Source organism: Stenella coeruleoalba, assembly GCF_951394435.1.
Source record: "Stenella coeruleoalba genome assembly, chromosome: 15".
NCBI classification, from domain to species: Eukaryota; Metazoa; Chordata; class Mammalia; order Artiodactyla; family Delphinidae; genus Stenella; species Stenella coeruleoalba.
Window position 1 is genome coordinate 33,050,088 of NC_137161.1, and position 26,198 is coordinate 33,076,285.

Below are 26,198 nucleotides of genomic sequence, written 5' to 3' on the forward strand. Positions count from 1 at the left end.
AAAAGAGCTCATGATATGTCAGGAAATCTAGTGACAGTCAATGAGAAAAGAGTTGAAACCAATGGTTAAGTGAGGTTTCTAAGTCAATCTCACTGCAGAGAATAGCTCAGATATTGGAATTGTGAGGAAAAGCAAATGTTAAACCTGAAAGTTGTACTCTTTTTTCATAATGGAGAAAATATTCGCCTTTTTAGAGGCAACAGACTGGAGAGGACACAACTAGACCATATTCAAATCCATATAAACCATTTAATTTAAAAAGTCATATAAAATAACAGACAAAAAAATGCAGAATTCCCCATGTACTGTAGATAAGAAATCAAACAGGGTTGAAAGGCACACATTCATTTCAAATTTCATCATAGGAAGTCAGGTGACCTTTGCACCCAATGTAAAAAAAAGTCCTTAAGTTGCTCTTTGGAATAGCAGTGTTTAAGGTTTTCCTGCCATGCTTGTTTATTCCTCTGGGATGTGACTGTGGAGTTGTGGAAGAAATGCTCCCCTGAAAGTCTGGTTAAACTGGTCAGCTCTTCTGAGTGTTTTCATGGAAATGTCAGACAGCCAGGAAAAGCTAAGGCAGAAGGTTGAACCAAAGGTTTAGCTTTGGTAAATTAGGCAGAGCTGCGTTTGACAGCAGACAGGGAAACTGTGACATCAAGGAGCATTACTTTAATGTCGGGCCCAGCTAGGCTCTAAAATAATGGAGCCCAGGACTATGGAGAAATGACCACCAAGTTCAATGCAGTTCACTTGGCACTGGTTTCTGTACAAAACGTTTCAAACTCAGTTCTTTTTGACATGGACCAGATTTTCCAAGTGCCCAAGCCACATCCAGGCTTTAAGCTAGGCCTCAGAAGTTCAGTTGCCTGAAGATTCTTCAATAACATTCACCTCTAAGGAGAGGCTGAAAGAGGAATTTCCAGTGACAGTTTCTGGCTCAGGGCCCAAGGGTCCCCAGCCAAGGCTGTCTCGAGGTGGCCCCCAGAATTGCAGAGATCTCTCTTCTCGAACAGTTTTGTTAGAAAATAAAGCAACAGCCAATGTTTTTGGGCATCTGAAATCCAGCCAGGCCCCCTGAGGTTTGCATCCTAAAAGAACTTCAAAATGGAAACAGAGTCTCAGCCTTACCCTTGCAACCCACATCCTTTGTGTGACAGGAGAATATTTATAAAAACATACTAAAATACATCTGATATTTCCCTCTAACCCCAGTACTGCCTTTTACCTTCTTAAAACTCAATCCTCCCAACACTGATGAACCAAAACAGAAAATGACAATTGAGGCAGCTGTTAACTGGCCCACATTCATGTCTCAAGGCAGAGACAACAGAGCAAAAAGTAGAGAAAAAAAGAAGTCCATTATCTGCTTTTGATTTACAAAGCCAAAGGCCTTCAGGGGAAAGGCTGTGAGTCATATAAACAGACACAAATCCAGAACACTGGGTAGTAATAAAAGCAAGGCTTCCCTACCCCACAGACCAGCCAAAGGCCCTAAGTAGACAGAAGCCCCTGGGGAAGCTGAGAGCCCTTAAGTTGGTGGTCTTTGGGTACGGGGCTGCCCTGTGTCCTGTTCTTCTCTCCCTGACGGGTTGGGATGGAGACCTCACTGGAAACCTTGATGCTGGGAGGTGGTTTTTATGAAGAGAGAACTAAGCCCATCTTCCTGAGCCTCAACCCAGAGTAGAAGCTGTTGAGACATGGAGTGGGTTTGAGAAATGGGTTTCCCTGAACCCTTGTGTCACTGTGTCTTTAGAAGGACTTAAGGGATCCCCTTTAATTGTGGTTGAAGGCTCCCCAGGAATGGAATGGGACTTGCAGGTGGGGCAGTAACCGATGTCCAAGACCAGATGGGTCAATGGTCACCTTGGCAGATGTCACTCGGGACTGATGACACTGAGGGCCACTACTCTGACCCCTTGTCACCAACTGGTACCAGGTAACTCCACCTTTCCCCAGACCTTCACCCCCAGACTTTGACCTATGGGACAAAAGTGTATGCGGGGGCTCCCTCTGCCATTTTCACAAGATGGTAGTTAAAGGCACTTCTGTTAAGGAAAGATATTTCTTTTCATACCTGAGTTTGGGGAATAAGATTTGTCCTTGCTACATGTGCTTTTAACCTGTCTTTCCTTTGACTTAGCAAAAAAGCAGATAAGCACACGGACAGCTTCTAGCCATGCACTTGCAGGTTCTGCAGGTCATAGCTACAGGTGGAGCCTTGGAGTAATGCCGAGCAGTGTCCTCTCTCCCGCCCCGCATTACAGAAGAGGTTAACTGAGGCCCCTTCCACAGCGGGTAGCAGAGGGCAGAGTGAGGAGAGGGATGTGCTAGGCAGGGTGCTGGAAATGAGGCGAGGGTCTGGGTGTCCAGTGGTGAATATATGCTGTCAGCCTGGAATGTACACATGGTGCAGGCTGTTGACCCAACGTCCGGGTAGGACTGCCCTCTGTGTAGGTCCAGCAGGCCTGCTTTGTTCACTCCTGGCCACCGGTCAACTTGTGGAACAGGTCCTCGTCGAGAGTTTCATTCTGGTCCTTGGAGCGGGTGGACAGGAAAATGTAGCCCCCGATGTACTCATGCACGACTTTGCAATCCGCGCTCAGGCAGGTGAATGCGATGGAGACGTTCTGGTCAAATTCGATCGCCACCTGGAAGAGGAAGGCACAGGTATACTTAAGCTCTGACAAAGACGAATGAGAAAGAAGCCGTTTGGCTGGAGATGGTCCCAGAGCTGAGGACTCCTGAGGTGCTGACAGATGGGTTTCCCCAAACCCTGCATAACCCACTGCTTGCATAAAAGCTTACAGAAAACGTCTCTGCTCTCTGGGCGCCCTCTTGTGGTGTCAGCTTTGCTGCACACCTGGCAAAACATTCTAACGCTCAACACAAAAGATATTTCCTGTCTGGCTCTTGTTTAGATGAAAGAACTGTCTAAGCACTCCCTGTGTGGAGGGGCAGAGTGCTTTGCAGATTTTTTAGTGGAGAGAAAAAGGCTCATGTGAATTTTCCTACAGCCACGGCCCTCACTCCTTCCCAGCTGGAAGTCATAAACTCTAACACTGGAAGAAACTGAAGCTTCACCCGTTCTCCGCCTTGGCTGCCCAGTGGAATCAGCTGGGGACCTTTAAGAATCACTGATCTACACAGAAACATTCTAGTCTAGAACCCTTCATTTCTCCCAATTACTTCTTTCCATCATCCAACAGTGGGTGAGTACAGGCACATGTGTCACTTAGATGTGATTTACAATTTCATTTCCAAAGGTCCTTTTCAAAAGACGGCCTTTCAATGAATTTTAACACAAAAGTGTACAAAATGTGTTAGTTTACCAACTCTACTTTTGTCATACATTGGCAACCCCTTTAATATCTAGAGACTAGATATTATAAAATTAGGACCCATTTGTCCAGTATGTACATAATATATACAGTAAAGTTAAACCAAAGGCATGTAACATATAGAGCAATGGATAAGTTGAAATGTTCAATAGTACACACCAGCAAAAGTCTTTTGCAAGGCTCATTCTTTATTTTGCAACATCTAAGCTTTTAGATATCCTGAGGTGACAATGTATGATAAAAAGTAGAGCTAATGAATTAACCAATTGGTAAATATCTTTGTTACAACTGATAAAAAAAAGCAGCATCTTGGATATGGAATTGTTAAACCGTCTCTGAGAAATGTACGTCAGGACTAGCTCATTAGGTTAGCAGCAGAGGGGCAGAAGGAAGTATAAAGGGAGGCATGTATGTGGATGTGTTTGTATTTATGTTTTGCTTTCTGTCTCATTTTTAATGGAACATTAAGGAAATGTGGTATTTTAATCATAACTCTTCCAATATCTTTATCTAGAGGCCTGTTGCCATTTTTGTCTTTTATGAAATTTTTGTTGCCAAGCAAGGCAGGATTACATTTTTTTCCTTGTAGATTGAGTTGGTGTAGTGTATTCTTGGTTATCAAAATACTCAAATAGCTTTGGGACGTTGAAATGGTAAATATTCCTGATGTCTGAAAAAGCACAGTACATAACTGTATGATCTTACTTATATGAAAATGGATGCTTAGTTGTATAGATACACAAATGAGACCTAGAAGGACACATCAAACGGTAAACTGCTTATGATTATGGATGACTTTGCTTTTTGCTTCTTGTGTTTTTCGGTTTCCTATTATGCACATGTTAACTTTTAAAAAATAAATGTTATTTTAAAAACAAACAAACAAAAAAAGAATCACTGATCTCAGTAATTCCCAGAGTCAGATTTTTTTTCCAAACTGTGTTATTGAGGTATAACCGATGTATAATAAACAGACCTATTTAAGGTGCACAGTTGGATCATTTTTTTTTTAAATTGTAGTTGATTTACAATGTTGTGTTAACTTCTGCTGTACAGCAAAGTGATTCAGTTATACACATATACATTCTTTTTTAAATATTCTTTTCCATTATGGTTTACCATAAGATATTGAATATAGTTCTCTATAACCTATACAGTAGGACCTTGTTTATCCATTCTATATTTAAAAGCTTACATCTGTAACCCCAACTTCCCACTCCATCCCTCCCCCCAATCCTCTCCCCCTTGGCAACCACCAGTCTGTTCTCTATGTTCGTGAGTCTGTTTCTGTTTTGTAGATAGGTTCATTTGTGTCATATTTTAGATTCCACATACAAGTGATATCATATGGTATTTGTTTTTCTCTTTCTTTTTTTTTTTTGCGGTACATGGGCCTCTCACTGTTGTGGCCTCTCCCGTTGCGGAGCACAGACTCCGGACATGCAGACTCAGCGGCCATGGCTCACGGGCCCAGCCACTCCGCCGCATGTGGGATCTTCCCAGACCGGGGCACAAACCCGTGTCCTGTGCACCGGCAGGCGGACTCTCAACCACTGCACCACCAGGGAAGCCCTGTTTTTCTCTTTCTGACTTATTTCACTTAGTATGATAATCTCAGGCTGCATCCATGTTGCTGCAAAAGGCATTATTTTGTTCTTTTTTTTATAGCTGAGTAGTATTCCTTTGTACCTATGTACCACATCTTCTTTGTCCATTCATCTGTTGATGGACATTTAGGTTGTTTCCATGTCTTGACTATTGTGAATAGTGCTGCTATGAACATAGGGGTGCATATATCTTTTTGAATTAAGAGTTTTGTCAGGATATATTCCCAGGAGTGGGATTGCTGGATCATATGGTAATGATCATATGGTAATCATATGATACTGGATCATATGGTAATTCTATTTTTAGTTTTCTGAGGAACCTCCATACTGTTTTCCATAGTGGCTGTACCAACTTACATTCCCACTAACAGTGTAGGAGGGTTCCCTTTTCTCCACATCCTCTCCTGCATTTGTTATTTATAGAGTTTTTAACGATGGCCATTCTGACTGGTGTGAGGTGGTGCCTCATTTTTTGTAGTTTTGATTTGCATTTCCCAGAGTCGGATTTACACGACCTTGGGGGTACAAGGTTTTCGAGTCACTGCCTTAGAGGCCATCTAATCTCAGAACATTGTTCTGCAAATGAGTCCAGATGGTCAACAGCCCTGCTGAGAGGAATCCATGGTTCTTAAAAAAAGAAAAATGTGAGTCACTTATCCTCGCTCTACATTGACAGCTTTATACTGGAAAAATGGAAATGCCAAAGGAATGCGATAAAGATCCTATATCAGCAACAGCAGAATGTTTTAAATCATCAGGACACTCAGGTGTGTCTGACTTGGTCTAGCACGTCCTGTGATGCAGGCATGGCCTGACCTGGTTCCTAGGGCGGGGACGATGGGGGCTCAGGGCTCCTGAACTCAGAGGCTAAGTTTCCTCCATGACCCCTGTGTACCTCGCTGGCTTCTCTGATACTTTTCCCCTTTGGGACTGGAATGCTCTCCAGGTGGGCAGTTGAGCCTCTGAGTTCTCAACCAGTTACATCTCTTGGCAGCCAGTCAGATGACGCCTGTTTTGTATTTATTTTGTATGATATTTACATCTCAGGTAGTTTCAGCTAAGTAATGGTCAGCCTAAATCTTACATAATCATACACTGAGTTGAAAGAAATTAATCAAACTGCTCAGCAATTTTAGAGTCTGTCTGTATGGAGACTAAGCCAACTTGTGTTAATTCAAAAGCATTTGGTCTGTGCTTGCTAGGAAACTGCTCAGGACTGCATGTGATTATTTTAGCAGACAATTACCACATGCTTGTGGTTTCTGAGTTCTAAGTATAATAACACCTTCTTAAAATCAAAATAAGCTGCAGTTCTGAGGGAACACACATTTATAGGCTCAATGCTGAATGTACCAAAAACTTTCACTTTACCTGCCGGATTTCCCAGTTTACATTCCACTGTTTCATATTTGTAAATCTCCATGTTGTAATTGGAATCCCAGTGGCTGCATCGATTCTAATCAACCTATTATATGAAACTCCCAGGATGTCATCTTTCTTGCTTCCTTTAAATCTGAAAAAAAAATAATTAAAATATGAAACTGCTTCCTGTAACATGATGTTCATTCACATACAACTTCTTAAAGAGAATACCAACATTTCAAATCATTTCTGAAGAACAGACAATGAGGGATTAACTTTCTATAGAAGGGCATTTTCATTAGGATAGAATATGAAGGCTGGAGAGTAGGCTGTCCTGCAGACATTATTTAAGTGAAACTGACATCAAAGGAAAGCAAAATAAGAGGCAGTCAAGTCAGTTAATTCGAATTAGCACGAACTGTGTATGCTAGGTACCCTTCTAGGCACTGGGAATACAGCAGTGACCTAAACAGACAGAAGATTCCTGACCTCATGCAGCTTGTGTTCTAGTTGGGGGAGAGGGTCATGAATAAGTGAAATATACATGCCAGATAAGGTCATAAAGGAGGATAAGGCACAGAAGTGGGACAGGGAATACTGGCAATGAGGTTGTTACAATTTTAAATCGAGAGGGAAGGTATCAGTGAGAAGGGAGATTTGATCAAAGAACTAATGTCTGTGAGGGAGTGAGCCATGTGGATATCTGGGGAAAAAGTATCTTAGGCAGAGGGCACAGCCAGTGTGAAAGCCAGAGTCTTTTTTTTCCCTCAGGCTCAAGGCCCTGCTAGGAGGCCAGTGTGGCTGGGCACAGTGAAGGAGGGGAGAGGATGTGAAATTCCAGCACTAAGGTCTTGTAGGGCCACTATAAGGATTTGGCTCTTACTCTGAGTATGACACAATGCCTTCAGCAGTGGTGAGCAGAGGCCTGACGTGGTTTGACTGAGATCTTAAAAGGATCACTCTTGCTGCTAAGTTGAAAACTTAGGGGACCCAGGAGAAGCAGAGAGATCTGGTAGGCACTGTGAACAGAGGTATGGAAGATTGTCATGAGCAGCCAAAAGTGTTTGGGCCATTTGTGAAAGGACAGTATTCTAAAATTAAAAAAAAAAAAAAGAAAGAGTTCTACATTCTAGACCAAATGAGAATAAACTGGGCTCCATGAAACCACTTAAAATTGAACAGAAAGTGAGAGAGGCAAGTGAGCATTGTAATCACCTGACAAGGTAGTAGGTGAGGCCGAATTCAGGTAGAGACTGCCATGCCTGAATGAACTGCAGCTTGGCTTCGACCAGGGGCATCTGGGCCACGTTCTGATGGGCTTCCAGGATGCGGGCTGCCAGCTAAGCAGAAGTGGGAGATGTCAAATTCTCCTTAGCAGGCACTGACTCTCTACAGCAATCATCCCGTTGGCCCCGGGTCCCCAACGAGAAGAATGAATGCAAGGCCCAACTACAGCTCCACAAAGACAATTCCTCCCATTCATTCATTCACTCTCTCTCTCTCTTTCTATAATACATGCAAATCACTGTGGAGAAACAGGAAGATGGACCAACACATAAATATCTAAGCTTTATGTAGATGAAGAGTCCTGAGTTCTTTCTGGGGTCTGTGGTCTCCACGGACAATGGTTCTACTTGAATCAGTTTATCTGTGTAACTTTCAACCCCACTCTTATGGAAGCATAACTTAAAATTTTAATTTGTGGGGACTAAATCATTATTTTTAAATTAGGTTTATTCTGAGAATATTGCCATGTTCAGTTAGCAGTATAGTCACTGCTAACAAAATTCACAATAATTTCTTAATATCATCTAATACCCAGTTCATAGTCAAATTTCCCTATCAGCTGATTTTTCATGATGATGATCTCAGTCATTTAAATTATTTATTTTATTTCAGAAAATACAGAATTTGCTGCAGACAATCACCCCAACCAGATTAGCAGTACCTGTTTAGACTTGTGCTTTTTTGCACACCTAGGTGACACAAAACATTCTGGGTTCATATCCATGTTTTCAAGACCGGAAGCCACCTGAGATGCTGAGTTCCGGTTTTTCATCCTCAGAAATGAAAGGATGTTAAGGACCTCTGGCTGGTAGGAGCTGTCCGCCATGGTTTTGCCCTTTGATGCCAAGATGCAGGCAGCCATCCACTGGGCATACTGACTCTCCTGCAGCAAACACCAGAGAGCTGAGAAGTAAGTTCAAATGCAAAGCAGCCATGCTGGGAACAGAGCAGGACCTGGGCTTTCATCTCTATGATACAAAACCGTCACCTTCCCAGCAAGGAAAGATATGAAGTGGCACACATTCAGATTGACTGTTAACCACGTAATTTAAAGTTCAATGAGAGCTTTTGAGTCCTGTGTTGAATTTCTAGATACCATGGGGCTAGAGAATATGAATGTCAACTTTAAGAAATTTCATGTGGAGAACTTTGCATTTAAAGATGAACCAAGGAGGGACTTCCCTGGTGGTGCAGTGGATAAAACTCCATGCTCCCAATGCAGGGTCCTGGGTTCAAACCCTGGTCAGGGAACTAGATCCCACATGCATGCTGCAACTAAGAGTTTGCATGCCACAACTAAGGAGCCTGCGAGCCACAGGTAAGGAGACCGTGTGCTGTAACTAAGAAGCTGATGAGCTGCAACTAAGGAGCCCACCTGCCACAACTAAGACCTGATGCAACCAAATAAATTAAAAAAAAAAAAAAAAGATGAACCAAGGACAAAAAGGAGCTCCACGGGGCACAGACAGGTGAAAACCCAAACTACCCGATAGCCTCCTTGACACATATTTCCATTTTCATATCACATCTTATCTCTATGACAGAAGAAAATGAGGAAAAATCATTAACTGACTTCTCACATTATTTCTCCCCTGGCCTATCCTTAGTAAAGATTCTAATCCCATAGCAGGAATCAGGTCCATTGGTGGTGCTGAACCAGTTAGTGGTGGCTTCTATTGTTCTTTAATGTCTGTGCTCATTTGTTACTTCAGGGAGCAAAGGGGAGTGGTCCCAGAAGCCGAGGGGATGCAGGTGAAGAATTGAATTAATTCTTCAGGGCAACAGTAGGTGTGGTTCACTGAATCACTGGCCTCAATCTTCACCCTCCTAGCATCCACACCTCTTGCCATGTAATTTTACAGTCCCTCCCACCAGAGCTAGAGTGTAATTTCCCATATCTTGACTTTGGGCCTGGCCATGGATGTGCTTTAGTCAATGGAGCATGGGTGGAAATGACAGTGTACCTACCGATTGACTGCAAGCTTAAGATTTAGGAGGTCTCACACTTTCCCAGTTCCCCTCTGGCACTTCTGCCATCACTATGAGAAGAGCCTCCTCCCCAGGCAGCCTGGGACCCAGAATAAATCCCATGAGCTCAGCCTGTGATAAGGAGCCAGCCGAGCCAGGTGGATGGCTTGAAGCAGATCTGCCCAGATGCACTCAGCCTGGATCACTCAATCCCCAGCCCACCTGCAGAACGTTTATTCATATGTGTCTGTGTGATTTTTGTGATTGTTTGTTACAAAGCAATAGCTGACTGATGAGTGCCCTCATTTGAGAAAACACCTGAGATGGTTTGTCCTGAGGCTTAATAAAGGTGAAGTGACTTACCATTTCTGTGGTTTTACTTACATGGTCACATCTCAGATATACTTCATTCATACCATCAGCAACCGGGATTAGTAACTTGATTCCAAATTTTCTCCCTGCTACATTTACATCTGGCACAACTTCACAGCCTGAGTGATAAAAGGCAAGGACAGAACTGAGTTCTGAGAGATCTCTTAGACAAATATCAGATGTGCATCTAAAATAAAGACTTTGAACATAAGCTCCTCAGATTTGGTTCTCTTCTGAAAAACTGAGGAGCAGGCTGATAACATTAATTAAAGGATAACTAGATAAATTATGAACATAACATGGATAAATAAAAATATTTCTTTTATGGATTTCTTAAATAATCATCAGTTGAATTCATTTTTCAGGTTGATTTGGCTATTCTAACTCATATAATCAGTTATTGAATATAAGCTTTGAAATGAATTAAAGCAGAGGGAATCCTCTGATTGTCACAATGATAAGGGAATTGAGTGCACTAGTTAATTAAATTTTTAGTTAATGGAGTTACCAGTACACTCACGGCCACCTTCAGAAATCAGGCACAAAAGTGATACTGAATTACACATAATTGTTTTGGAATTCAGAGTGTTTTTCAGGATCCAACAATGTCTAATGTACTATGTTTATGACACCAATTACCACCACTTCAGAGAGTTGGACACACTGGGAAAGAAGGGACAGCATAACACAAATAACCATTCACTGGTTTGCATTTCAGGTCCATGTTTCACAGGGAGGAGGAGCTGCAGGCAGGCGGTCACTGACAACCTGTGACATAAGAGGTTCCTCTGGGAGTGAAGCTGCTTCACTGGTGGGAGTCTTGGCTTTCATCCGCTTGCTGGGCCATGACAAGCCATACCAAGATATTGGACCCTCTTACCTCTAAGATTTAGTTTTTCTACTGGTTCTCCTTGTTCAAGTTCCTTATTTTTAAAGTAGGCTATAGACGTGTCTTTAAAGACGAACCAATATTGTTTGAAAGCTTTTAATATTAGCTTCTTGGGCCTGCAAATTAAAGTACAGTAAGCATTTGAAAAAGCATCCAGAAATGTAGGACACATTGCAAATTCAAGTGGATCAAGATGCTCTAGGGACCCTTTGAAACAACATCCTCTGTATTTTTAAAAATAATTTTCAAATTGCTAACTCATTTCTAAAAACTGAAAATGGGGTTTTGATATGAGATGCAGAAGTTAATGCAAAATCTCAGGAGCTAGACCACCTGGGGCTACACTCTGGCTCTGCTACTGTATAAATGTGTGACCCTGGAAAAGACACTTCATCCTTCTGGGCCACATGTACTACTTCTGTGTGATGGGAGAGTATCAGCCTCCAGTTCATAGGGCTTTTGTGAGGATGGAAAGAGGGAATCTCTATAAGGTACCTGGCAAACTGAAGTGCTCAACAAATTATTATTATTATTACTATGATGATGATGTGAGAAACATCCATGAATCTGGTGACATCTAAAATTTCAGTTTACTTCTTGAACCTGAAAAAGCTGTCTATACGGACAACACAATCTTCAGATTATCAGACATAAAAATCAGATATAAAGGTACTTTTCTGTACTTTCCTCTTGACCCTTAAGAGAAACCATGAGAAAATTCCTAGTGAGCCATGGAAATCACCAAAATCTACAGCTAATCTACATAGACTCACTCTTATTAAAAAATATTTTGGCACAACATTGTAAATCAACTATACTTCAATTTAAAAATATTTTGGGGGAAGACCTCCAACCATGATATCCATTGGGGCCAGAAAACTTTGTACTCTGGGCTAGACAAGGTTGGCAATGCCAATGGCAGGCCTCAGCTGGGTCATTCAAAATAGAAAACAAGAGATCGAGCTGGGGAGTAGGGAAGGGGATACAGATGGACAGAGAAAAGGTAATAGGAATTGTATGTGGTTTAATGGAACAATCCCAGCCTTGGGGGTGCATCAGGGTATCTCATGTCTGAGGGGTAGATTTCTGCATTCAAGAACAGAGGAAGAGAGGAAGCTTGGGCTTAACTGCACTCATATATAATTTGGGGTAAGTCTTTTAACATGTCAGTACTAGTCTTTCATTAGCTAAAAATGTGCTATCCTTAACACCAGGATAAGACACAATAAAACTATTTATCACACAATAAAACTGAAAAACATTATACGGAGTTAATAGTTCTAGGATTTAGAAAATCACTACCTTAAAATAGTATTTATCATGTTGAGAGTTGTAGGTACTATAATTCTAAGGAACATATTTAAAAGATTACTTGTCTAAGAATCAGATTCTCTAAAGTTAATATTTTCAAAATAAAATCTAAAGACACAGCCTACAACCAAAAGACAGTGAAGTCTCAGTTTAGTCCTAGGCATCTAAATATTTCTATTCAGAATTAAGAATGAAACTCTGCTTCTCTATTTTAACTGGACTTTGAGTATCAAAAGATCTTAAATTCCCTCTACTATTTTCTTCCAGGTTGGTTCATCCTCCAGCTGCTTTTGCATATCCCCAAAACTAATGATGTTCCAGGGGCTGAGGCAGGGCAGGGAAGGAGGAGTGAAGAAGGTGGCTGGGTGGGGAATGGTGCACACAAGAATGAGATAGTTTTTTGTACACTGAAAACTAGATGACGCTGTTGAAAGAAATTGGAGAAGACACAAATAAATGGAAAGATATTCCATGCTCACGAATTGGAAGAATTAACATTGTTAAAATGTCCATTTTACTTAAAGAAATCTACAGATTATATGCAATCCCAAAGATATTTTTCACAGAAATAGAATAAAAAATTCTAAAGTCTGTATGAAACCACAAAAGACTCTGAATAGCAAAAGCAATCCTAAGGGGGAAAACAAAACAAAACAAAATGAAATGAAACAAAACAAAAAACAAACAAACAAATGAAAAAACAAAGCTGGAGGTATCACCCACCCTGATTTTAAACTAAATCACAAAGCCATAGTAATCAAAACAGCATGGTGTTGGCAGAAAAACCCATGCGGTTATGGACAATTAATTTATGACAAAGGTGCAAAGTACATACAATGGAGAAAGAATAGTCTCTTCAATAAATGGTGCTGGAAAAACTGGACTGCTACAGGCAAAAAATGAAACGAGATCACCATCTCACACCATACACAAAAAACAACTCAAAATGGATTAAAGACTTGAATGTAAGTCTTAACCATACCTAAAACCATAAACTACTAGAAGAAAACATAGGCAGTATGCCTATGTTTGCTAACATTGCTAAGACATTGGTCTTAGCAATATCTTTCTAGATAAATCTCCTCAGGCAAGGGAAAAAAAAGCAAACATTTAAAAATTGGATAACATAAAACTGAGAAGCTTCTGCACAACAAAGGAAACAATCAACAAAATGAACAGACAACCTACTGAATGGGAGAAGATGTTTGCAAATGGTATATCCAATAAGGCATTAATATCCAAAATATATAAAGAGCTCATACAACTCAACAACAACAAAAAACAAACAACCCAATTAAAAACCGGGCAGAGGAGCTGAATAGACATTTTCCCAAAGGCATACAGGTGGCCAACAGGTACATGAAAAGATGTTCAACATCACTAATTATTAGGGAAATGCAAATCAAAACTACAAGGTTAAAATCATCTCATGCCTGTTAGATTGGCTATTATAAAAAATACAAGAAATAACAAGTATTGGTGAGGTTGTGGAGAAAAGGGAACCCTCATACGCTGTTGGTAGGAATGCAAACCAGTGTAGCCACCATGGAAAAAAATATGGAGATTCCTCAAAAAATTAAGAATAGAACTACCATATAACCCAGCAATTTCATTTCTGGGTATTTATCCATAGAATACGAGAACACTAATTTGAAAAGATATATACACCTTTATGTTCACTGTGGCATTATTTATTGCCAAGATATGGAAACAACCAAAGTGTCCATCGATAAATGAACAGATAAAGAAGATGTGGTATGTATATGTATATGAATATATACATATATATTCACAATGGAATATTAGCCACAAAATAGAATGAAATCTTGCCATTTGTGGCCACATGGATGGACTTTGAGGGTATTATGTTAAGTTAAATAAGTCAGACAGAGAAAGATAAACACCATATGATTTCACTCATGTGTGGAATACAAAGAACTAATAAAAAAACAAAAGACAAAATAAATGAACAAACCAAACCAAACCAAAACAAACACCTAGATAACAGAGATCAAAGTAGTAGTTACTAGAGGGGTAGGGGTGGGGCAGGGGTGGCAAAATGGGTAAAGGGGATCAACTGTATGGTGATGGATAGAAACTAAATTTTTGGTGGTGAGCACACTGTAGGGTATACAGGAGTAGAAATATAATGTTGTACATATGAAACATATAATGTTATAAATCAATGTTATCTCAATAAAAATAAATTTCAGAAAACCAAAAAACAAAACAAGCAATCAATAAATGTTACCTGAAGTATGACAAAAAAAAAAAAAAAAAGAAAAGAGACAGTGTCAAATACTCATGGAGCTTGTAATTAAAAGAGGGAAATGTATAAGTAAATAAATATAATAAAATGTGGTAAGTCATACCACAAGGACATAGGAGTGGTGAGTAACAGAGTACACAACATTTAAACATAGAATGAAGGATCAATAAGAATTTGATGGGAGGAACAGGGAAAAGAAATTTCAAAAAGAAAAGTTCAGGGACTTCCCTGGTGGTGCAGTGGTTAAGAATCCACTTGCCAATGCAGGGGACATGGGTTTGATCCCTGGTCTGGGAAGATCTCACATGTCATGGAGCAACTAAGCCCATGTGCCACAACTACTGAGCCTGCGTGCTGCAACTACTGAAGCCCATGTGCCTAGAGCCCGTGTTCCGCAACAAGAGAAGCCACAGCAATGAGAAGCCCGCACACCGCAATGAAGCGTAGCCCCCACTCACCACAACTAGAGGAAGATCACATGCAGCAACAAAAACCTAACACAGCCAAAAATAAATAAAATTAAAAAAAAATAAAAAAGTTCAGGCAACTGCATGTGCAAAATGCAGAGACGAATCAGAGCCTGGCACCTTGCTGGTAGGAGTTGGGTCAACACTTCTTGGACATCTGCCTCATGCTGGGTGCCAGGCTGAGCCATGGAAATGGAAAAAGAGGCAGTTTCTGAGGCTACAGCATTTCCATGTGTGGGGCTGATGGGGACCAGAACAGCAAGCAGACGAGGGACACAGTGGGACTCTGAATGTCCACCTAAGGAACTGGGCTTTATTTTCTAGAAAAATGGTTCTCAAATTCTGGTGTTCATCAGAATTGGGAGGGAACTTGCTGAAGACATACAAGCCTGGGCCCAGTCCCAGAGAATCCTTCCTATTCAGCAGGTCCAGGTTAGGGCCCAGGCATCTTCATTTTAAGTAACCTTTCCTAACATGGTTCCCTCGTTTGAGAAACACAACTCCAGACCAGTGATCTCCAAACTAAAATGTGGCACACCCAATCCTTAAAATATTTTGAGTACCTACCCCCTAACATATTTACAATTATTTATTTGTAATATATTACAATATATACATTACAAAACTTATATAAACCTAAATTAAAAATAAATATATGTGAAAAGTTTGGTTTGTTTCAAGAAGGGAGGTTGTTGCTCAGTTATACAAACCCCAGTGGAGGAAGCACACTGTTGGCCGTGTTTACTAAATCACACTATTCATATTTTAATGCCGTCTACCTGTTTGTGAAGGTTTTTGTTGAAACAAGGCTGCTAATCTCCATCTTTGCTGATGTCAATCATTCACATATGCAAATTGATCAGGATATGTTGCTCTTTAATATTTTTAATGAGTGGGTTTAAAATACACTATCACTCTTAATTTGGATGCTTTAACACAGCAAAATTCTGTTTCCAGGTTTTAAAGGTGAGCAGATAATATTGCTTTAATAGGCAGTATCATTACTGGCAAAACTGTGGCAATGGAAACATTTCCAAAAAATTGTTTCAAAATGTTCTCTTCATCAGTGTCTTATAATTTTCTGCATACAGGTCTTTTTGGTAGGTTTATTCCGAGATATTTTATTCTTTCTGTTACAATGGTAAATGGGAGTGTTTTCTTAATTTCACTTTCATTTTTCATCATTAGTGTATAGGAATGCCAGAGATTTCTGTGCATTAACTTTGTATCCTGCTACTTTAACAAATTCACTGATGAGCTTTCGTAGTTTTCTGGCAGCATCTTTAGGATTCTCTGTGTAGAGTATCATGTCATCTGCAAACAGTGACAGCTTTACTTCTTCTTTTCTGATTTGGATTCCTTTTATTTCTTTTTCTTCTCTGATTGCTGTGGCTAAAACTTCCCAAACTATGTTGAATAAGAGTGCTGAGAGTGGGCAACCTTGTCCTTTTCTTGATCTTAGTGGAAATGGTTTCAGTTTTTCACCATTAAGGACAACGTTGGCTGTGGGTTTGTCACATATGGCCTTTATTATGTTGAGGAAAGTTCCCTCTATGCCTACTTTCTGCAGTGTTTTTATCATAAATGGGTGTTGAATTTTGTCGAAAGCTTTTTCTGCATCTATTAAGATGATCATATAGTTTTTCTCTTACAATTTGTTAATATGGTGTATCACGTTGATTGATTAGCGTATATTGAAGAATCCTTGCATTCCTGGAATAACCCCCACTTGATCATGGTGTATGATCTTTTAATGTGCTGTTGGATTCTGTTTGCTTGTATTTTGTTGAGGATTTTTTGCATCTATGTTCATCAGTGATATTGGCCTGTAGTTTTCTTTCTTTGTGACATCTTTGTCTGGTTTTGGTATCAGGGTGATTGTGGCCTCGTAGAATGAGTTTGGGAGTGTTCCTCCCTCTGCTTTACTTTGGAAGAGTTTGAGAAGGATAGGTGTTAGCTCTTTTCTAAATGTTTGATAGAATTCACCTGTGAAGCCACCTGGTCCTGGGCTTTTGTCTGTTGGAAGATATTTAATCACAGTTTCAATCTCAGTGCTTGTGACTGGTCTGTTCATATTTTCTATTTCTCCCTGGTTCAGTCTCAGCAGGTTGTGCATTTCAAAGAATTTGCCCATTTCTTGCAGGTTGTCCATTTTCATGGCATAGAGTTGCTTGTAGTAATCTCTCATGATCCTTTGTATTTCTGCAGTGTCAGTTGTTTCTTCTCCTTTTTCATTTCTAATTCTATTGATTTGAGTCTTCTCCCTTTTTTTTCTTGATGAGTCTGGCTAGCAGTTTATCAATTTTGTTTATCTGCTCAAAGAACCAGCTTTTAGTTTTATTGATCTTTGCTATCATTTCCTTCACTTCTTTTTCATTTATTTCTGATCTGATTTTTATGATTTCTTTCCTTCTGCTAACTTTGGGGGCTTTTTGTTCTTCTTTCTCTAATTGCTTTAGGTGCAAGGTTAGGTTGTTTATTTGAGATGTTTCCTGTTTCTTAAGGTAGAACTGTATTGCTATAAACTTCCCTCTTAGAACTGCTATTGCTGCATCCCATAGGTTTTGGTTCGTTGCATCTCCATTGTCATTTGTTTCTAGTTATTTTTTGATTTCCTCTTTGATTTCTTCAGTGATCACTTGGTTATTAAGTAGTGTATTGTTTAACCTCCATGTGTTTGTATTTTTTACAGATCTTTTCCTGTAATTGATACCTAGTCTCATAGCATTGTGGTCAGAAAAGATACTTGATACAATTTCAATTTTCTTAAATTTACCAAGGCTTGATTTGTGACCCAAGATATGATCTATCCTGGAGAATATTCCATGAGCACTTGAGAAAAATGTCTATTCTGTTGTTTTTGGAAGGAATGTCCTATAAATATCAATTCAGTCCATCTTGTTTAATGTTTCATTTAAAGCTTGTGTTTCCTTATTTATTTTCATTTTGGATGATCTGTCCATTGGTGAAAGTGGGGTGTTAAAGTCCCTTACTATGATTGTGGTACTGTCGATTTCCCCTATTATGGCTGTTAGCATTTGCCTTATGTATTGAGGTGCTCCTATGTGGGTGCATAAATATTTACAATTGTTATATCTTCTTCTTGGATCGATCCCTTGATCATTATGTAGTGTCATTCTTTGTCTCTTGTAATAGTCTTTATTTTAAAGTCTATTTTGTCTGATATGAGAATTGCTACTCCGGCTTTCTTTTGATTTCCATTTGCATAGAATATCTTTTTCCATCCCCTTACTTTCAGTCTGTATGTGTCCCTAGGTCTGAAGTGGGTCTCTTGTAGACAGCACCTGCTGAGACTGAACCAGGAAGAAATAGAAAATATGAACAGACCAATCACAAGCACTGAAATTGAAACTGTGATTAAAAATCTTCCAACAACAAAAGCCCAGGACCAGATGGCTTCACAGGCAAATTCTATCAAATATTTAGAAAAGAGCTAACACCTATCCTCAAACTCTTCCAAAATATGGCAGAGGGAGGAACACTCCCAAACTCATTCTACGAGGCCACCATCACCCTGATACCAAAACCAGACAAAGATGTCACAAATAAAGAAAACTATAGGCCAATATCACTGATGAACATAGATGCAAAAATCTTCAACAAAATACAAGCAAACAGAATCCAACAGCACATTAAAAGGATCATACACCATGATCAAGTGGGGTTTATTCCAGGAATGCAAGGATTCTTCAATATACGCAATTCAATCAACGTGATACACCATATTAACAAATTGAAGGAGAAAAACCATATGATCATCTCAATAGATGCAGAGAAAGTTTTCGACAAAATTCAACACCGATTTATGATAAAAACCCTGCAGAAAGTAGGCCTAGAGTAAACTTTCCTCACCATAATAAAGGCCATATATGACAAACCCACAGCCAACATTGTCCTCAATGATGAAAAACTGAAACCATTTCCACTAAGATCAGGAAAAAGACAAGGTTGCCCACTCTCAGCACTCTTATTCAACATAGTTTTGGATGTTTTAGCCACAGCAATCAGAGAAGAAAAAGAAATAAAAGGAATCCAAATTGGAAAAAAAGAAGTAAAGCTGTCACTGTTTGCAGATGACATGATACTCTACATTTCCCATTTCCCATTGCAACAAAAATAATAAAATATCTAGGAATAAACTAAGTAGACAAAAGACCTGTATGCAGAAAATTATAAGACACTGATGAAATAAGTTAAAGATGACACAAATAGATGGAGAGATATACCATGTTCTTGGATTGGAGGAATCAACATTGTGAAAATGACTCTACTACCCAAAGTAATCTACAGATTCAATGCAATCCCTATCAAACTACCACTGGCATTTTTCACAAAACTAGAAAAAAAAAATTCACAATTTGTATGGAAACACGAAAGACCCCAAATAGCCAAAGCAATCTTGAGAACGAAAAATGGAGCTGGAGGAATCAGGCTCCCTGACTTCAGACTACCCTACAAAGCTACAGTAATCAAGACAGTATGGTACTGGCACAAAAACAGAAATATAGATCAATGGAACAGGATAGAAATCCCAGGGATAAACCCACGCACATACGGTCACCTTATCTTTGATAAAGGAGGCAAGAATACACAGTGGAGAAAAGACAGCCTCTTCAATAAGTGGTGCTGGGAAAACTGGATAGGTACATGTAAAAGTATGAAATTAGAAAATTTCCTAACACCATACACAAAAATAAACTCAAAATGGATTAAAGACCTAAATGTAAGGCCAGACACTATCAAACTCTTATAGGAAAACATAGGCAGAACACTCTATGACAGAAATCACAGCAAGATCCTTTTTGATTCACCTCCTAGGAAAATGGAAATAAAAACAAAAATAAACAAATGGGACCTAATGAAACTTCAAAGCTTTTGCACAGTAAAGGAAACCATAAACAAGACGAAAAGGTAACCCTCAGAATGGGAGAAAATATTTGCAAATGAAGCAACTGACAAAGGATTAATCTCCAAGATTTACAAGCAGCTCATGCAGCTCAATGACAAAAAAACAAACAACCTAATCCACAAATGGGCAGACGAGCTAAATAGACATTTCTCCAAAGAAGATATACAGATTGTCAACAGACACATGAAAGAATTCTCAACATCACTAATCATTAGAGAAATGCATATCAAAACTACATTGAGGTATCACCTCACACCGGTCAGAATGGCCATCATCAGAAAATCTGCAAACAGTAAATGCTGGAGAGGGTGTGGAGAAAAGGGAACACTCTTGCACTGTTGGTGGGCATATAAATTGATACAGCCACTATGGAGAACAGTGTGGAGGTTCCTTAAAAAACTAAAATAGAACTACCATATGACCCAGCAATCCCACTACTGGGCATATACCCTGAGAAGACCATAATTCAAGAAGAGTCATGTTCCAAAATATTCATTGCAGCTCTATTTACAATAGCCAGGACATGGAAGCAACCTAAGTGTCCATCAACAGATGAATGGATAAAGAAGATGTGGCATATATATACAATGGAATATTACACAGCCAAAAAAGAAACGAAATTGAGAGATTTGTAGTGAGGTGGATGGACCTAGAGTCTTTCATACAGAGTGAAGTAAGTCAGAAAAAGAAAAACAAATGCTGTATGCTAACACATATATATGGAATCTAAGAAAAAAAGAAAAGGTCATGAAGAACTTCGGGGTAAGACGGGAATAAAGACACAGACCTACTAGAGCCTGGACTTGAGGATATGGGGAGGGGGCAGGGTAAGCTTTGAGAAAGTGAGAGAGTGGCATGGACATATATACACTACCAAACGTAAAATAGATAGTTAGTGGGAAGCAGCCGCATAGCACAGGGAGATCAGCTAGGTGGTTTGTGACCACCTAGAGGGGTGGGATAGGGAGTGTGGGAGGGAGGGAGATGCAAGAGGGAAGAGATATGGGAACATATGTATATGTATAACTGATTCACTTTGTTATAAAGCAGAAACTAACACACCATTGTAAAGCAATTATACTCCAATAAAGATGTTAAAAAAAGCAAAAGCAAAAAATCCGCCCCCAAAACCCAAAATGTTCTCTTCACAGCATTAATATCTTTCAAAAACTGGTTATTTTCTCACTCATTTTACAATCACCTTTTCCTAAATGACAGATTAAGTGCATTTATTATTTTGAAAGTATCTGGAGGCTCACTACTGATGGCCACTTATCATCACAGAGAGGTCATAGATTTGGAACTTCTTTTTTTTTTTTTTTGGCTGCGTTGGGTCTTCGTTCCTGTGTGCAGGCTTTCTCTAGTTGCAGTGAGCAGGGGCTACTCTTCGTTGCGGTAGCAGGCTTCACATTGCAGTGACTTCTCATTGCAGAACACGGGTTCTAGGTGCATGGGCTTCAGTAGTTGCAGCACGTGGGCCCAGTAGTTGTGGCTCTTGGACTTAGTTGCTCTGTGGCATGTGGGATCTTCCCAGACCAGGGATCGAACCTGTGTCCCCTGCAGTGGCAGGTGGGTTTTTAACCAGTGAGCCACCAGGCAAGTCCCTCTTTTTTTTTTTTTTTAAGTATAACTCTTACAGGTAATTTTGCATGTGATAACCAGTGAGCCTTAGAGTAGGACTAAAGATTTTCGTAGTCACCCTCCATCTCTTTAAAAATACTGTAAAGATTCTACCAAATTTAAGAGTCTCTTATTTATGAACTAAATCACACTGACAGTCTTCTATAGCACATTGGGTATGTTTGACTGGAACTTCTTTGCTACAGTAACTTGATTATGAATGACTCCATGAATGAGTTTTATTTGTAACCTCTCCCTATAACCCTGCTGTGGAGCCATTTATTCCAAGGTAGTTTCTCCAACAGTGGTTACACCTTACAGTTTGGAGATAAATCATTGTTTTTATTAAATATGTAATTGACTATTAGGATTGTATCTTGCCTGATTTATATTTAAGGGTTTGTAGCAAGTAAAATGTTGAGAGATTGGGCATAAAGTTCTAGATTGATTGTTATCTTCTCTTAGCCCTTTCAAGATATCTTCCAGCCAACAAGAACAGTTTTTCCTTTATAGGAAATCTATCTTTTCTCTTTGACTTCAAAGACTTTCTCTTACCAATGGTTGGCCACACCAAGATGTACGTTTATACTGATTTATTTTGTTGGGATTTGTGATTCTTGAATTTAAGGAGTTTGTCTTCAACAATTATGGAAAATAAGCATTCTCTTTGGAATGTTTGCTTCTCCCCTTTTTTTCCTTCTGAAACTCCTAGTTGAACCTTCTCATTCTATCTATACCATATCTTCCACTTCTACCTTTCTAAGTCCTCTCTTTGTGTTTTGAACTTGATGTTTAATACATGTATTCAATTTTAAATTTCTATGACTATATTTTTCTTTTTTAGAGTTTCTAATACTGCCTTTCATTACAATTTTTACCTTTCAATGTACTTAATGATTCTAAACATACTCATTTTATGGTTTCTTCAGATTGTTCTATTACCTAAAATTATTAAAATGGCTAATCCTCTTATTTACTGGGCCTACTGACTTTTCTTTATGGTGATTCATGAACTCACATGGTTAGTAATTTTTATTGGGAGGTTGTTTGTTTGTTTGTTTTGGGGGTGTTGCTGTTTTCTGTAGAAGGTCCACGCATGCTAGATTGTGAATATTTCCCTCCAAGTATTTTTGCAATTACATTTGCTAGGGTTTCATAGCTTTTGTGGTTCTGGACCAGTTTGTGTTTTATTTTTCAGAATTCTCTTATCATATAAGACATTTAAATTTAGATCTACATCTGTGTGTGGCACAGACCTTGGCTCTGACTTTTCAAGAGACATTTCATCTCCCCACACAGCACTCTATGCAAGGATGAACTTACTCTTCCTTTGACTGATAGGCAGTTTTTCTACTCCCTGTTAAGCAGAGAAGGCAGCTCTTGCAAGTTTCTGGCTTTAGGCAGCAGATTCAGTCCTGGCTCATAACTTTACAGGAGGCAACCCCACCTTGAATCCTGTGTGGGGATTAAAATTCCAGCCCTGAGCCATGAGAATCAATGTTCATGGCCAAACCCCCCTGTGCAGCTGAAGCTTCATTTGTAGAACTAGTTCCCTCTTCGTTTCCTGAAAGCTGAGATTTCCCAGTCTCACTTCAAGATCAACTTTGTATTGACAATTCTTTTTATCTTACCCAACATTCAAATGAATTTATAGTGAGACTGAGATTTGCATCAGATCAGAGGCCATGTTGCTAGGAAGTGAAGTTCACTATTTATATAGTGGTTCAATAGATGTGTTTAGGGGGAAAAAAGAGCTTCACTGTCAAAGAAAAAAAAAAATTAAAAATCAAAGGGTTAGTTCAATGCTCTTCTCCTGCTGAGGAAAGGAGGCCCAGAGAAATGAAGGGTCTATAAGGGTCACACACCCACTAGCAGCAGAGCTCCACTCTCCAACATCTTTCCTCCCTTCCCTTCTCCTTTTCTGTTTCATCCTCACCCCCCGCTTCCTCCTTTATTATTTTCTTCCAGAAACCATATTATATTATACATTCAACGCCTTGAAACCTTTGGTAGATAAAGTGGCCACTGGTGAAATATGAGGACAACTTTGTGAGTTTTAGCATAATAATCACCCTAAAGTGATACGGATTCAGGGCTTAGTTTCAGGATATCGCTTCCTTCATCAAAAACATCTATAGGAATAATATTGTCATTATTTGGTTTGCGAAGAGCTCAATTTGCACTATATAGAGAAAACGGCAACTGAATTTCTTTTAAGAACAATTATTAATAATTTATTAAGATATATTTGTGGATTCAAATCCTTATTTTTTTTCTGTAGCTCTGACTATAACAATATGCATGGTTGCAACTATTTATACCACAGAAGTTAAATGAATGACCCTATTGTTTGGAACCATCTGTTAAAATCACACTAAAAAAAAAAAACCTTGTAGAAACCCAGTGACAAATATTGTTACCTCCAGACGCTTGTTTCTCATTTATAGCTGATTCATTGTTCATTCTTTCCAAGTCTTTCTTTGCATTATATGTTAAAAAAAGCGACTTGTGTTTCTTTTCAAGCCAACTGACTCAGTGAAGTGTCAGCTTGTTAAGAAAAGTCAACAAACCATAAAGTAACTGATAGAACTTCAAAAGGACCCTACTCTTTTCATCCTAACCCACCTTGGCACCATCACAAATGTGGCAGCCCTTTCTTCCCATGAAGAAGGTAAAAAACTTCTCTGCCTTTTTAACAGTTTCAGATTGACCTGAGGTGGCTGGGGAGTTTATCAGAAATACTTTAACAGGTGAAGGTAGATAAACTAAGGTGACTACTCTCTATAAGCCCAGGATCAAAGTTCTAGAGACAACTGATTTTTAAACCATGAAAGAGCTTTCAAATAGTGTGAGAGTCCTGAGCAGGTGGACCATAGAAAGAATTCCAGTCTGGCATATGTGTTCAGTATCACTGACACCAGCCGTGTTTACACCACCATTTAATGAGCCAGGCACCATGCTCAATGCTTCATATGCATCATCTAATTTAATTCTCCCAACAAGCCTAAGGGAAGGTATATCCCCACTTTATAGATCAGGAAACTGAGGCTCAGGGACATAAGGACAATACCTGAGGTCACCCAGCTGATGTGCATAGTGGAGCTAGGACTCCATCCATTGCCTGATGCCAAAGCTCATGCTCTTACCTTTGAACAATGAACCTGCCTAATGGATGTTCAATTTAAACTCCTAGACTCTTTACCTGCAAGATTTTGTGTAACTTCTTTCCTCTTCAAGGGTGACTTACCTAAATAATCTGAGATTATCTGCAAGTTTAGGGATATCAGTAATGTCCTCCTGAGGAAAAGCAGATAACATTTGACAAGCAGTAATTAGACAGGTGGTGCTGATACTCTGTACCTGCACTGTCCCACACTGTAGCCACCCGCCATGTGTAAGTATTTACATTAGAATTAATTAAAATTAAATAAATTGAAAAACTCAGTTCCTCAGTCCACCAGCTACATTTCCAGTTGTTACCTTGGGGGTGAGGTGGGGGAGGGTTAGGACTAGGATCGGGCACATGTGGGACTTCTGGGGTGATTGGTAAAGTTCTAGTTCTTGATTTGGGTGGTGACTTGGGTGATAAATTAATACTAATTTGTTAAGCTGTACGTTTTTGTATTTTTTACTTTCCTGTGTCATATATTACACAAATGAAAAAAGATTTTAAAAACTACCACACACTATCACTCAAGTTAAAAATCTGAGTTAGAAAATACTAATTTGGGGCTTCCCTGGTTGTGCAGTGGTTAAGAATCCACCTGCCAATGCAGGGGACACGGGTTCGAGCTCTGGTCCGGGAAGATCCCGCATGCCGCAGAGCAACTAAGCCCGTGCACCACAACTACTGAGCCCACGTGCCACAACTACTGAAGCCCGCGTGCCTAGAGCCCATGCTACTCAACAAGAGAAGCCACCACAATGAGAAGCCTGCATACTGTGATGGAGAGTAGCCCCTGATAGCTGCAACTAGAGAAAGCCCACGTGCAGCAACAAAGACCCAATGCAGCCAAAAATAAATAAATAAAAGAAATAAATTTATTAAAAAACTACTACTTTTATGTATAAACAAAATATTTTACAATGTTTATATCAGAGTGGATAAGTCTTGCTATATCTAGTTCACTGATTAAACTCTCAGAAGGAATCTCATTCAAAGTTCATTCTGCAGTGTAGGTTGGTGCCTTTTTTCAAACTGAAAAGACTATTGTTTGGCATCAAAAAAAAATACTGAGGAAGGTGAGAAGGGAATTTTTTATTTATTCTAAGAAGGATGACTTTTCCATTGTAAGTATTTAGTGGAGGATGTAGACAAAAGAGAAGTCCAGTTTCATGGGGCCCATGTCTCTAACAAATGTGATTCAGGGCCTGAATCTCTACAGAATCTGGGAATTCAGTTTGTATGAAGTATTTGCTTTGGCATGATACCAATTTCCTATTTTAAGGAATTTAACCATAATAGAACACACATTAAATACAAAACTATATAATGACTCATTTTTATCTATTACTATTTATAGCCAATTACAATGACTCTACCTCTCTGATTCAATGTGATTAAACTAATGACTGAAGAAGTTATACAAAAGAGTGGCTCCCAATGAATGAATCAAACAAGGAGGGGCACTGCAATTATAAAGCTGACATTCAGCCACATTTCTTGGATAAGGAGCAATAAAGATGATAAAACAGTGTTATTTCTTTATGTTTTACTGGAGAGTTTTTCTTTATTTACTAAAGTCAAAAGGTTCAGGAACTTTTTACAATGTCCAACC

At 39.3% G+C, this 26,198-nt stretch overlaps 1 protein-coding gene across 1 annotated transcript in view; it reads right to left on the bottom strand.

Moving 5' to 3' along the window:
* Positions 1–302: 302 nt before the first annotated feature.
* Positions 303–26,198, bottom strand: part of FERMT1 (FERM domain containing kindlin 1) — a 64,194-nt gene continuing 38,298 nt past the window's right edge. Inside the window, exons 9-15 of the mRNA XM_079899091.1 lie at positions 24,668–24,717; positions 10,815–10,939; positions 9,947–10,053; positions 8,256–8,477; positions 7,523–7,647; positions 6,317–6,458; positions 303–2,648 (exon numbers count right to left, since the gene is read on the bottom strand). Coding sequence (XP_079755217.1) covers positions 2,475–2,648; positions 6,317–6,458; positions 7,523–7,647; positions 8,256–8,477; positions 9,947–10,053; positions 10,815–10,939; positions 24,668–24,717 — 945 coding nt within the window. The 3' untranslated portion in view covers positions 303–2,474. The remainder of the gene's footprint in view (positions 2,649–6,316; positions 6,459–7,522; positions 7,648–8,255; positions 8,478–9,946; positions 10,054–10,814; positions 10,940–24,667; positions 24,718–26,198) is intronic.